This window comes from Cylas formicarius, unplaced genomic scaffold (genome assembly GCF_029955315.1).
Source record: "Cylas formicarius isolate icCylForm1 unplaced genomic scaffold, icCylForm1.1 PGA_scaffold_7__23_contigs__length_41026272, whole genome shotgun sequence".
Lineage (NCBI taxonomy): Eukaryota > Metazoa > Arthropoda > Insecta > Coleoptera > Brentidae > Cylas > Cylas formicarius.
In genome coordinates, this window is record NW_026844352.1 from 25,632,229 (window position 1) to 25,644,239 (window position 12,011).

General features: G+C 34.0%; 1 protein-coding gene across 1 annotated transcript in view; it reads left to right on the forward strand.

Moving 5' to 3' along the window:
* LOC132705096 (uncharacterized) overlaps positions 1–12,011 on the forward strand; it is a 115,728-nt gene that overhangs the window by 38,412 nt on the left and 65,305 nt on the right. Inside the window, exon 2 of the mRNA XM_060675527.1 lies at positions 6,983–7,141. Within this exon, the coding sequence (XP_060531510.1) occupies positions 7,101–7,141 (41 nt within the window). The 5' untranslated portion in view covers positions 6,983–7,100. The remainder of the gene's footprint in view (positions 1–6,982; positions 7,142–12,011) is intronic.

The following is a 12,011-nucleotide window of genomic DNA, read 5'->3' on the forward strand; positions in this document are numbered from 1 at the left end:
TGGTGAAGTACGATACGCGGAAAAGGGCTTCGGAAAACTACGAGTTGAATGAAGAATTTCCTGAGTTCGTGAGAACCGTTACAAAGATCACATAGCCATTTGTATTGATGATGATCGCACCTACGCACGTATTAAAAAACGCCTTAAATGCACAACAAACTAAGAAAGGTGTGTGTTCGAAACACTTAAACTTCGGTCATTCACCTCCATAAAAATAAAAATTAAACAGCAGTATACCCCAGCGTCGATGAGCTCCGATTAAAATTCGTAATAAAACAGTATAACAGTGTTTAAATTAAATTCTACCCTATTTGCTCCGATGCAATTCGCATGTAAATAACTGGGAATATAAAAGCGAATATTTGATGAAATAACCGTTAATCAAGGCTTTAGGCAGCCGGAAAAACATTTATTTTAGTATTTAGCTACATCAAAGCGCGCAGTATTGAAAAACGATTTAAAATGATGTAAACAAATGTAAGTATATTATGCAACAAATACGGTAAACTTTATTTGAGTCACGAGTTTATTTCACCCAGCGGAGCGAGTGTTTAATGAACAAGTGACTTAAAAAGTTTAGCAAACATGTTGCATACTGTACTTTTTTTACGAACATTAGTTTGTGGGAAATAACCATTAAGAACCGTGGGCAAAGCAATGGTGGACTCAGTTTTGAGCTATGAATCAGAAGTGTCGACTTTAAATGGAGATCTAAAGGGAACGATCATAGCTATAGAAATGAGAAACCAACGAGAAAGTAAGAGCTCGAATGAAAGCAGAAGAAACGGTGCTGGATAGAATTGAAAGGCGATCCTTGAAATGGTTTGGACGCTTATTGAGAATGCCTGAAGAGAGATGGTCCAAAAGAATATTTCTGCGGCAACCACCAAGAAAAAGAAAACGAAGCAGGCCACGTAGATCATGGAATGAAACTATCAGAAGGTTAATAAATGAGCGAAATCTACGGGAAGGGGATGCCGTGGATAGAGATGTTTGGCGAAGGATGACGGGAAAGTTGCAAGATACTTTCAATAGTTAAATATATCTTGTATTGTATTGTATATATATAGTTCGTGGGAACATTTTTGCAAAACAACACGGATACATTCAATGACATGGCAAAGGTCAAAATTCAAACCGTGGGTAATATTGCGCCCAAACCATGTGGTAATATCCAGGAGCCATACATAACAAAACTGAAGTCGTCAAACGACTCCTTCGTCGCTTCGTCACGCAGGGTCACTAGCCACTTCGGATGTATCCAGTCTTTAGTCACGGGTTTAAGAGCGATCGGATGTTTTCGCCGCACAGCATCTTGGCGTTTGTCAATTCTGACGGTCAAGTCTCACGTCCCTTAAAAAACTAACAGCACAGGAGAAAAAGTATAACATGCAACACGTGGATAAAAGTCATAGACTCGTTATAATATACATATATGCTATTAAACCATGCTAAGTCAAATAAAAAGGATACAAAAAAAACTTAAATAGTAGACTTTGTTTTATCTTCCTGAAATTATTCTCGAACTTTTTTCACGAAATTATTTTTTTTATCCTGCCATTAAAATCAGACTAAGCCTTAGCAAGACATATAAATAGTGCATATCTATACTACAAATCGTAACTACAGTTAGTTTAAACCCAACAGCGAACATTACTAATGTTGTTTGAGGTGCTTCCGTTCTGTTTTCATTGTTGCAAGGACTCGATTGATATTAAGCGTTGAACTTGAATTATTACTGTGCAAGCAAATGGGGTATATGGGTCCGTAATCAAATATTGTCAAGTCATCACGAGTATTATCTCGAATATTCCTGATTGTTGCATTTACGATCCGTTACCACGATAGTGGATTAACCATTGTTTTGATATTCTTTGAATAATTTCTGATGGCGAGATGCAAGTTTTTGTATACGAGTCCACAAAATTGTAAATTTTGCGTCGTATCTCAAAAAATATATCTGCAAATCAAATTCTTGAATGCTTTCCGTGACTCGACTTTTAGACGTTCTAATCTTTTCTAGACACCATAATATTCACATGTAAAGTATTCAGCACGTTTAAATGTTAATGCACATATAAAATAACAGAAAGTGTTCAGTATTTTATCTGTTTAATTTCATTTCATTTATTGAATTGATAAATTCATTCAATTTAATTTTAACACTGTTGTACTCCTAAAATTTACAGCCATAATCCATAAACACTAATGATGATGATAAATGAAAATAAAAAAGATCAGTGCTTAATAATGAGATAAAAAATAGGCGTTTTCCAAAAATAGGACGCCTCGGTTTGAAGAAAAAAGGGATCATTATATTCCCTTACATTTTGGACCTCGAGCATGTGTCATTTGTCATCAGTTAATCTACGCTGTGATCGTTAATGGTAATAGCGTAAGCACTAAAATGTCCACCATAATTGCAAAAACTAGAATCCGCACATTGAGAGATTAAAAACGAATTTAACCCCGGGATTAAATCAACGCGAAAATATGAACCATTTGGTAATTTCGTTTGCAAAATAAAATTTAATCGGTAATGGACGAAAGTTTAGTTAGAATTTTTCTCTTTGTTGAATTTAAATAATAAACCGAGATCTAAGGTCGTTCGTTTTTAACATGAAACAAGAGACATTTTGATAAATCAGCGCTATTTGAAAATAATGTTTTTTGACATGGTTTCGACTTACACAGATGGTTAATGTTATGAGTAAAAAACCCACAATAATAGCTTCTTTGAACCAGATTTCTGTGACAAACGTAGTGATTCATGGCTAACAAAAATGTTTTGAAAACAACAAAAACCCTAAATTTAATCATTGCAAAGGATTTTTTTGCCAACAAAAAATGTCAAATTACTTGTTATAGCCATCGATTAAAACTCAAACTGGTCAGCCCACATAGATCAGCTATGTTATGAGCTTTATAGCAATGACAAGCCTTAAATCGTTGGTTAGCTTCATTTAAAGTATGCGAAAGAGAGTTCTTTGGATAACATGTGGTACGGGTCATTCCGAGTTTTGTCAGAATTTCTTTTCGGGAATGATGCCTCTGTCGTGTAGACATTTTGCCTACTAAAGATTAACATGCAGTGCAAATTGTAATACTGAAATTTAAAAAATTAAATTATCTGAGTATTAAAAGAATTGTTTAGTTTTTCAGTTTTTTCATGGTTTTCAGGGAAAAAAATGTTGCTGAATTACTGAATGAAATATGAATACGTTAGGACCTCCTTCTTCTTCTTCTACACCAATTTACCCCTAGGGTTTCCAATGTCAATAAAAATTCAAACTGAAAGTTAAATACAAAATATCGAAGACGTAACACATTTCCGGAAATAACAGTAGGTAAGATTAAAACAACAAAACATTCTAAATATAAATTACAAGTCTAATTATTTTCAGTACAGGCACAGTAGTGGTTTAATACTTTCGAGTATAACTAAGAAACGATATTTTGTTTTTCTACTCCCGTCTGTAAAATACCTAATTACACGCCGATCTAGCATGCGAGAAGCATCACTTTACCACGTCAGTTTCGTTTTCCACGAATCCGAGCCACTTCGGACATTTCGCGGGATTTTACCGCACGGGTTTGGGGCAATCGGATGTTTTCGGAGATATTTCCCACGCTTTCAATTTTGACGTTTGTCAATTCTGACAATCATGTCAGTGAATGTATTCGTGTTGTTTTGCGAAAATGTACCCAAAAACTATAGGTCGTAGAAAAAGTATAGTATGCAACACGTTCGGTAAACTTTTTAAGTCACTCTTTTATTAAACACTCGCTCCGGTGCGCTCCGCTCATGTCAAATAAACTCGTGAGTCAAATGCCGTTTACCGCACTTGTTGCATAATATACTATTTACAACTCCATCACTATTGCTAGATAATTTAGCCAATTATTAAATTAGAATGCCGAGTCGCCATTTCCAAACCGAATCGACCCTCACTAAAAGCTGGTCCCAATTTAAGAGTTGGCTTCCTCGTGAACACATGGTTTGTTTTTGCTGTTTTTTTTTACTGTTGGTTGGTCCTGTAGTAACGATTTACGCATAAACGTGAGGCGAAGATTGTTTAACAAAATTTGGAACACTATATAGAATGCAACAGCGGTGGCAGCTATTTTCAACTGAAATCACGTTTTGTTTTTTTATTCAATACATTATCTCTGTTTTTATTGAAGATGCACTCTGTCAAAACGTCTTGGATTAAATTGCGAATACGCAACACAAATAAGCATCAAACCGTATGTTTAGATAACTAAAAAGATCATCAAGATTAAACAAATTAAATATAATAATACTAAGGCTAATATTTAGTGTGGCTTCCTTATGCCAAACTGACTTCATCTATAAGATTTGTAACAAATTCTTGTGGAATAACATCAAATTCACCCCGAAGCGTAATTCATGAAGGCTCTCCGGTAAAGCAGGGATACGACGAATGCATTTATGAAATGGGTATCAGAGATAGTCAGTTAGATTAAGGTCAGAACTGCAAGCCGGTCAATCTATTTGTTTAATAGCCACTTCGTTTAAATATTCGTTAGCTACTTGTGCCGTGTGCAGGCGGGGTGATGTTGCAATAATATCAATCTCTCGCTGATAAAATAAGAGTTGGGAACAACATCCGTTTTAGAGAATATTAACATTATATTATTTATTATTTATGCCGCGGTTTTCAACCAATATTAAATCTGGACAGGTGTCCTCGAAATTCCGGCCCACACCATCACAGAACCATTGATAGTCTTCATGATCTTCAGGAAGAATTTGATGCCATTCCACAAGAATTTGCTACAAACCTTATTAATAAAGTCAATTTGGTCCAATTGGCCACACTAGAATTAGCCTTAATTTTTTTTTAATCGTTTTAATTTTTGGTTTTCTAATTAAACTTTATGCGAGGCGTCCGCTTTGAAAAAGTGCATTTGGGAAAAAACTGCGTCAGATTGTTGCACCCCGTATGTGCTCCAATTCAAATCTGGATAAAAAATGTCTGACATAGCATCATTATTGAGAAATCAATCTACAAAGCGGAAATTATTCAGTTAGTTGGTTCTGAGACCTTGTCATTTAGATAAACTGTCACATTTCAATATTACAGGGGCATTACAAAACGCATTTTGGCAGTTTTGTAGAACTCAAACTGTTATACTAAGTTAAGGAGTCGGTTAAAAAATAATAATTATCAACACGGTCATGATGAAGCCGTAGAAAAGGGAATTCGAAGAAGCAATTTCCGTCGAGAGTGTATTCCCGCACTGTTCGAGTTTATCCAGGAAAAGACCATTTGCAGTCGGAAATATCGGAAAATCACACCATGAATTATTTGCGCTTCATAAATTTTACTTCCGCAAATTGGGATTGCAAACAGACGATCGAGAAATAGGTTTTAACGGATACGTTCCACAAAATTGCACAGACCTGGTCAACGAAAAAGAACAAAGGTATTAACAACCTCTGTTCCGGTTTCACATATTTTATATATATATATATATATATATATATATATATATATATATATATATATATATATATATATATATATATATATATATATATATATATATATATATATATATATATATATATATATATATATATATATATATATATATATATATATATGTATATATATATATCGACCTGAGCGGCTTGGATAATTCTATTTACAAACCTGATAAATCAAACTCGCTGAATCAACAACCGACGTAGAGATCCAGGAATCTGGGAGTTTCTTGGAAAAATTTGTCTTGACAATGTTTTGTCAAAACTAGTGTAAAACAAATGTATGCAATATATAGTCTTGCATTTATGTTATACTTCTAATTATCTAGTATACATTTTGTGAGTACTTTAACTGAATGTTCATTTCAAACTGATATTGTTTACCTCTGAATGACGTTATTACTCCATCTTCTTGATTAAAACGGCGTCTAGGAGCTTCAGCATTGTCCAGTGATAAAATAATTTCCAAATCTAGGCTGTTCTCGTGTTCAAAACTTTTTAAATTACATTGAGAGACTGGATGTTGAAAGTTTCTTTCGAACCACGGTTAAAACTTGTTCAATGAAATTTATATAAGTTAACAACAGATTTATCCGATAGCTTTCGACCTCAGGAGTACGCAATTTTATTTAAATTGAAACGGCGTGGCAGAAAAGGAAAATATCGAACTAAAAGATAAATTCTAACCATGTTTAAAGTTTAAAATATGACGTTAAGTTCATTTAAGAAATATTGTTGAGTTCATATCTGCAATCAACTTTGACACTTTTAGCCCCACAATAAATTATATAGGTACTTTTTAGCAGTATTTAGCTGAGCGACTGTTTACTAAACGATTGTTATTTTATAATTTCATACGGTTTTAATATGATATTGCCAAATACATATGATTTTTCATGGTAACATGATTTCAAAACTCCCTTTTCTTTTTTTTAAATCGGCACTTTTATGAGTTGGCGACTATGTTACTTAGAATTGTCTATTATAATCACTCATTCCTGAAATCCTGAAATAATAATACACAAATGAGTTGGCAATAATCTTCGATGATAGTAACTTACTTCTTGCTTCATTGTTTCTTAGGGATATCAAACTCTCAAATTCTGTTTGCAAAAAGATACAAACACTCTTAGATTTAACACTGATATACCTAAGTAGATCTATTTAATAAGAATCAGAATTTTGTTTAATTTTTTTACATGGGAAGAATTGAGGCTTTTAATATATTGACTGTAAATCATGGATCAAAACAAGTATTATTCTGAAAGTTTTTCATACTTTCTCTATGACGTTGCATGGTAAATAAAACCACCAACTACCTGCTAAAGCAGGTAGAATACATCTAGATAAGATCTTTCACACAATCCAGTACCCAACAACAATGTTTAACTTCCAAGACACGTCTAGGTCCCAACCGCTTTCCTTCCTTACGAACATGTAGAAAATTAGCACTAAGTGTTTGGTGTTCAGCAGGAACCAGCAACTAAGTCGAGACTCGAACCGCCGATACAAGACTCTTCGTCGACAGCAACGCATTAAAAGATCGTCCACTAGATAGCATCACGGGTCTGCGTCGTCAGAATGAACGATGGCGGCGCAGTTGCCGTCTCCGCGCCTACGCCATTACAGGTCCGCATTCAGGAGTAAAAATGTTGTTTACTGGTTGGAATTGTTGTACAAATTGCACGGTTTTATGTTACGGAAACGCTATAGCTTCTGCTTGCGAATATCGTGCGAAACGATATTCAATATCAACGACATTTTCACTTTTTTTGGAGTAAAAAAAAAGTCTATCGTATTAAGGATTTGATAGATTACCCGTCTCTCCTGGAGACCGATAGTCATTTATAACTATCGACAAAATGTCCATGGAGAATACTTGATCGACACTTGCTAATTACCCCTCTTCATTGTTATCGCTATAGAATACTCCTTATCTATTAACCGGGCATTCAGATTAAAAATGATGACTTTCTGCGTTTTGTGTTGTGTTATGTATGTTCCATAACTTTTCCGCGGCAGGTGATATTGTACTGAATCATTATTTATTGAGTAAGATTAATAATTACCATGAATTTGCAAAAGCGTACCATGAATATTGTTGTGACAACTACTATTTATTGAGCAATTTTTTTTAATTTATAGTATCACCTGTTGCCTGTTATGGAATGTACACATTATGCCAATAGAAGGTACACAAGAAGAGCTTATTTAAATGATTATTGACAAATTTTTAACATTTATAATTTAAAATACTTTATTCTATATATTATTTATGTATCCATATTAGCTGACAAAATTGAATAAAAAAATGTCCATTGCAAATGAACTTAGCTTGCAGACAGACATCTCCTCGTATAAAAATATCTTTCAGAAATCTTAGAGATGTCTATTAACAGATAAATGCAGCTGAAGTAGCATTGCTTATTGAAGACCGTAATGTTCGTTATGTTGTTCTAGCTACAAAACGAACAGTGACGATTTAAAAAGAAAGGATGCAATTTGCCACTTCCTTCTCTGGTCTGAGGGATATTTTGGTGTTGTCGGCTATTCAAATTGTTTTTTTGTTTCATTGAATCGGTAAAGTAAAATTCGGACTTTGACTTATTACGGAAAGAATTTTATACGATTTTGGAAAGAATATCCCTTAAAATTAATTATTTTAAAGTTACTTAGCCAATGTGGCCCTATTTCAAATACAGAATAAACCACCACTTTCTGTGACTGAAATACGAAAACGACATTGTTTAGTCCGCAGTAAACTTTTTAGTCTGCGGTATGTTGATTGATATTATGGACCAGGTAAGAGCAAATACACTACAACTACAAACTACAAATCTCAAATATGATATGAAAAAGAGTTAGTTGTTCACCTCCCATACCAGTCAATAAGAGTTTCATATTAAAACTTTACAACAAAAATATATAAGCTTTATCCCATTATATTTAAAAGTTTTACAATTTATATAATATTACAATTTTATTACAAACTCAACAAAAAAGTTCCTTGATTTATTAATTGCCGTGCAATTTGTACAATGTCACCCCAATCTGTCAAACGAACTTTTGGAAGTTTTTGCAAGCTTAAAATGTTTCAATACAACCACAGCTTTAAGTTTTGCATCTGGGTAGCCGCCAATGGTCAAGCAGGTCTGCACCTAAACAAAGGGCCATCATCTCATATAAATCACTGTCATTTGTGGAGCGTTTCCTATTGTATCTGCGTAATGCTCTTTATTTGTAAAGAGAAAGGAACAAAATGAATTTTATTGTGCGACTTTCTCCTCATAATTATTAACGATCTGTCAGAAAACCAGGTGAAATATACACTGCCTACGACCCTTATCACGAATGTCGGTTCAAAAATAACAATTTGGTGGACTTTCTAGAAACATAAAAATGGGTTGCAGTAGTAAATCAGAATGTTGTCGAATATCAAGTTCCAAAATCATCTATTATAGCTTTAAGAGAGAAAAATCTTAGAAAATAAAATATTTTTTTGTTTTCTAAATAAAGGACCGTAACGACTGAACCATAAAAGTTGCTCATAATCTAACAATAAATACAGCTTAAAGAGCGCTACGGGAAATTCTGCATAAAACTTTTACGATATCCTTAGGGAGTAACAATTTACGAGATAATGTGGCAACAGTAGCCCCAAAACAACTGCAACATTTACCATATAATAAGGTAATAGTAAGGTAACCTCGTCCGAAAAAGAATTGCGATACTAGCGAAATACTCAAGGAAGTTAATAAACAAAAAATTAACATAAAAACGAATAAAAATAATAAATGAAACTCGGTCAAAAAATGGCTTCATTTTTTACCTCGACGTTATATATACCTATATATTTAGCAAGGTCCCTACGTCCTCCTACGCATTCCGCATTTCGATCGTCATTTTTTCCCCATCTCCCCAGTCATCTTCTATTATCCCGAGCTCTGTTTATCATGATTTTTCTATTCCCGTCTATCCATTTTCTTCCTGGTCTTCGACTTGCCTGCTACTTGTCATCCATCCCACAGGATTCTTCCTCCTTAAGGGACCATACCACAACGGTTGTTTTGTTTCTACTGTATCTGCGCAAGTGAAGACTCTTTCTGTTTGTCTTCTTCTTTCCTTTTTATTTATATGTTCTATAACGCACTATTTTCTTTTATTTCCTTTTCCGAATTGCCAGCACTCTTTCCCACATATCTATGATGGCTTTATAGATTGTCATTTGCGTCACTAATCTGCTTTTAATGAACCACCATATTGAATTAAATGTACGTATAGCTTGTTTTCCTTGCTGTACTCTGTTCTAGATGTCTCTTTTTGTTGTCCATTCTTCCGAAATCGTAGTTTCTAGAACTCCTTACATATTTTGATTTCCAGCTATTTCTATTTTTTTATGAGTTATTATGTGCTTTTTGAAAATATATTTTGAAAAGTGTTGGGGAGAGAGTATGTCCCAATTTTAAGTCTATTGTAGTCTGTTGTTCTCTAGTAGTTCAATCTTCAATGTTTGAAAAAGACCATTCCTGGATCTTGTTTTTTCTATCATTTATTTTTATTTTTTCTATTTATCTTATGTAATTCGTCCACAGCTTCTTGTTTCCTTTTTTAAGTATAGAACTGATATGCGTTAGAGTCTAGTCCTCTGGAACTTTTTCCTCTTCTGATAAGCGTTTATTAAACAAAGCAGCAATGAATTCTAGTCCATTCTACATTTTATCAGTTCCATGGGAATGTTAATTTTTCAAACAACCTTCCACTGACTACTGTGATACTATTTACAAAACTTCCCGTATTTCTCCTGCATCAGTTGTTGTTGAGTCGAACTTGCTAACATTTCACCAATCATCCTGTTGACTTTTTCAGAGCTGAACTGAAACTGGCACTCTGTACCTGCTTATGTGATGGTTTCTTTATTTGATCAACTGTTATTTCGTAAACTAGCAAATGCGTATCAGTCTCTATCTTTATATTACTATATCACAATTTTTTCGATTTATTTATTGTCTTTCCAGAGAGTCCGAATCGTTCTCCATGCTTCCGCTACCCTTGTTCTCTTTTCACTACTCCATGACATTGCAGCACATATTCTTCATCTTCTGCTTTGCTGCTATGTATAGGTTTTCCTACTATTTTTAATGAGTTATTCCACTTCTCTTGACTATAACTGAGAATAATCACTCCACTGTTAGTAAATTACACAGAGTGAAAATGAACCTAGATTTAATTAAGCAAATTCTAAAGCCTGGAAAGACTACGAAAAAGGTTTAAGGTAAATACGGCGTAATTACTATGTTTTAAAACAACTTACAAATTTGCTAGATTGCTTAAAGCGCTTCTACGGCGCATTTAGCACTTGCTGGATGATTTAATAATGGTATTTCTCGGACACGTAATGCTCCGATGCGCTTCGTGCCGCAAAGTGCAGTTCATTAGCTTTTATTTAACTCGGGCTATATGTTGCTTTAAACCAACGAAGTTCTTGGGAACATAGAGACGTGTTTTTCTATTTTATTATATAGCGACGTGCTTCTCCAACATATTGTGGTAAGGTAATGTAGAAGAAATATTTTCAGTAGGTTTAAAAGAAAAATATAGAGCTAAATAAAGCTATTCATGTAGGTACCCGATTTGCGACTGAACCGTATTTGCATCCTGAAATGGGAAAAATCCAGGTAGTCGCGGCGAAGGCAACTCACCGACAGTTGATCCAGGCGTAAAATTACGTATTACCTCGAGATTTATTCCAATAAATTTTACAGTGGATCATCCCGCAGACTTTAAATTTTAGAAAATATTTTGAAATTAAAATTAAAGCTTTGGCAAATGTGAATTATGCAAACGGTGTAACTTACGTAAGATAGCGTGAAATTTAACCTTTTATTTATTTCCACATAATTAATAAGAATTGAATCAAATTCTCAATTCTATCTCTTTACTTTCTAAATCAAAACTTTTGTGTGTTTTTAATTGATTCTAAACAAATTAGTTTGTGGAATAATACCTGGCCTGATGTGTATGTCCTGAATCGAATTTATCTCAAATTTCAAGAACATGATCGAATGACATGACATGTAAGATCCGTTGAAATGGAGAAGGTAATTGCCCAAATTAAGTATATGTGCACCAAGCCTGTGGTAGTTCACGATGGAGGTCGGTATACAGAAAATAATACAAGACAATTTCGATTATAAAAAAGTTTTCCCATGTCTGTAATATCAAAGTGTAGAACATTTCAAAAGTAACCAGTATCAATTCATTACTGCGAGTTTGTAAAATTAAAAATGCCGAAGGAACCATCGACAAGCTCGACGAGTTTACCTAAGAGTCAATTACAATATCGAAGTCTTCTTACAAAGTCAGTTTCATAAAGATGTTGATGAAGGTTATTCTTAAAAGAATGTTTTTTTTTAAATTCTCCTCAGAGATTCTCTGAGATGCATAATTCTAATTAATACCACTTCTCTTACCGACACAGCTGGATTTATGTTGACGTATC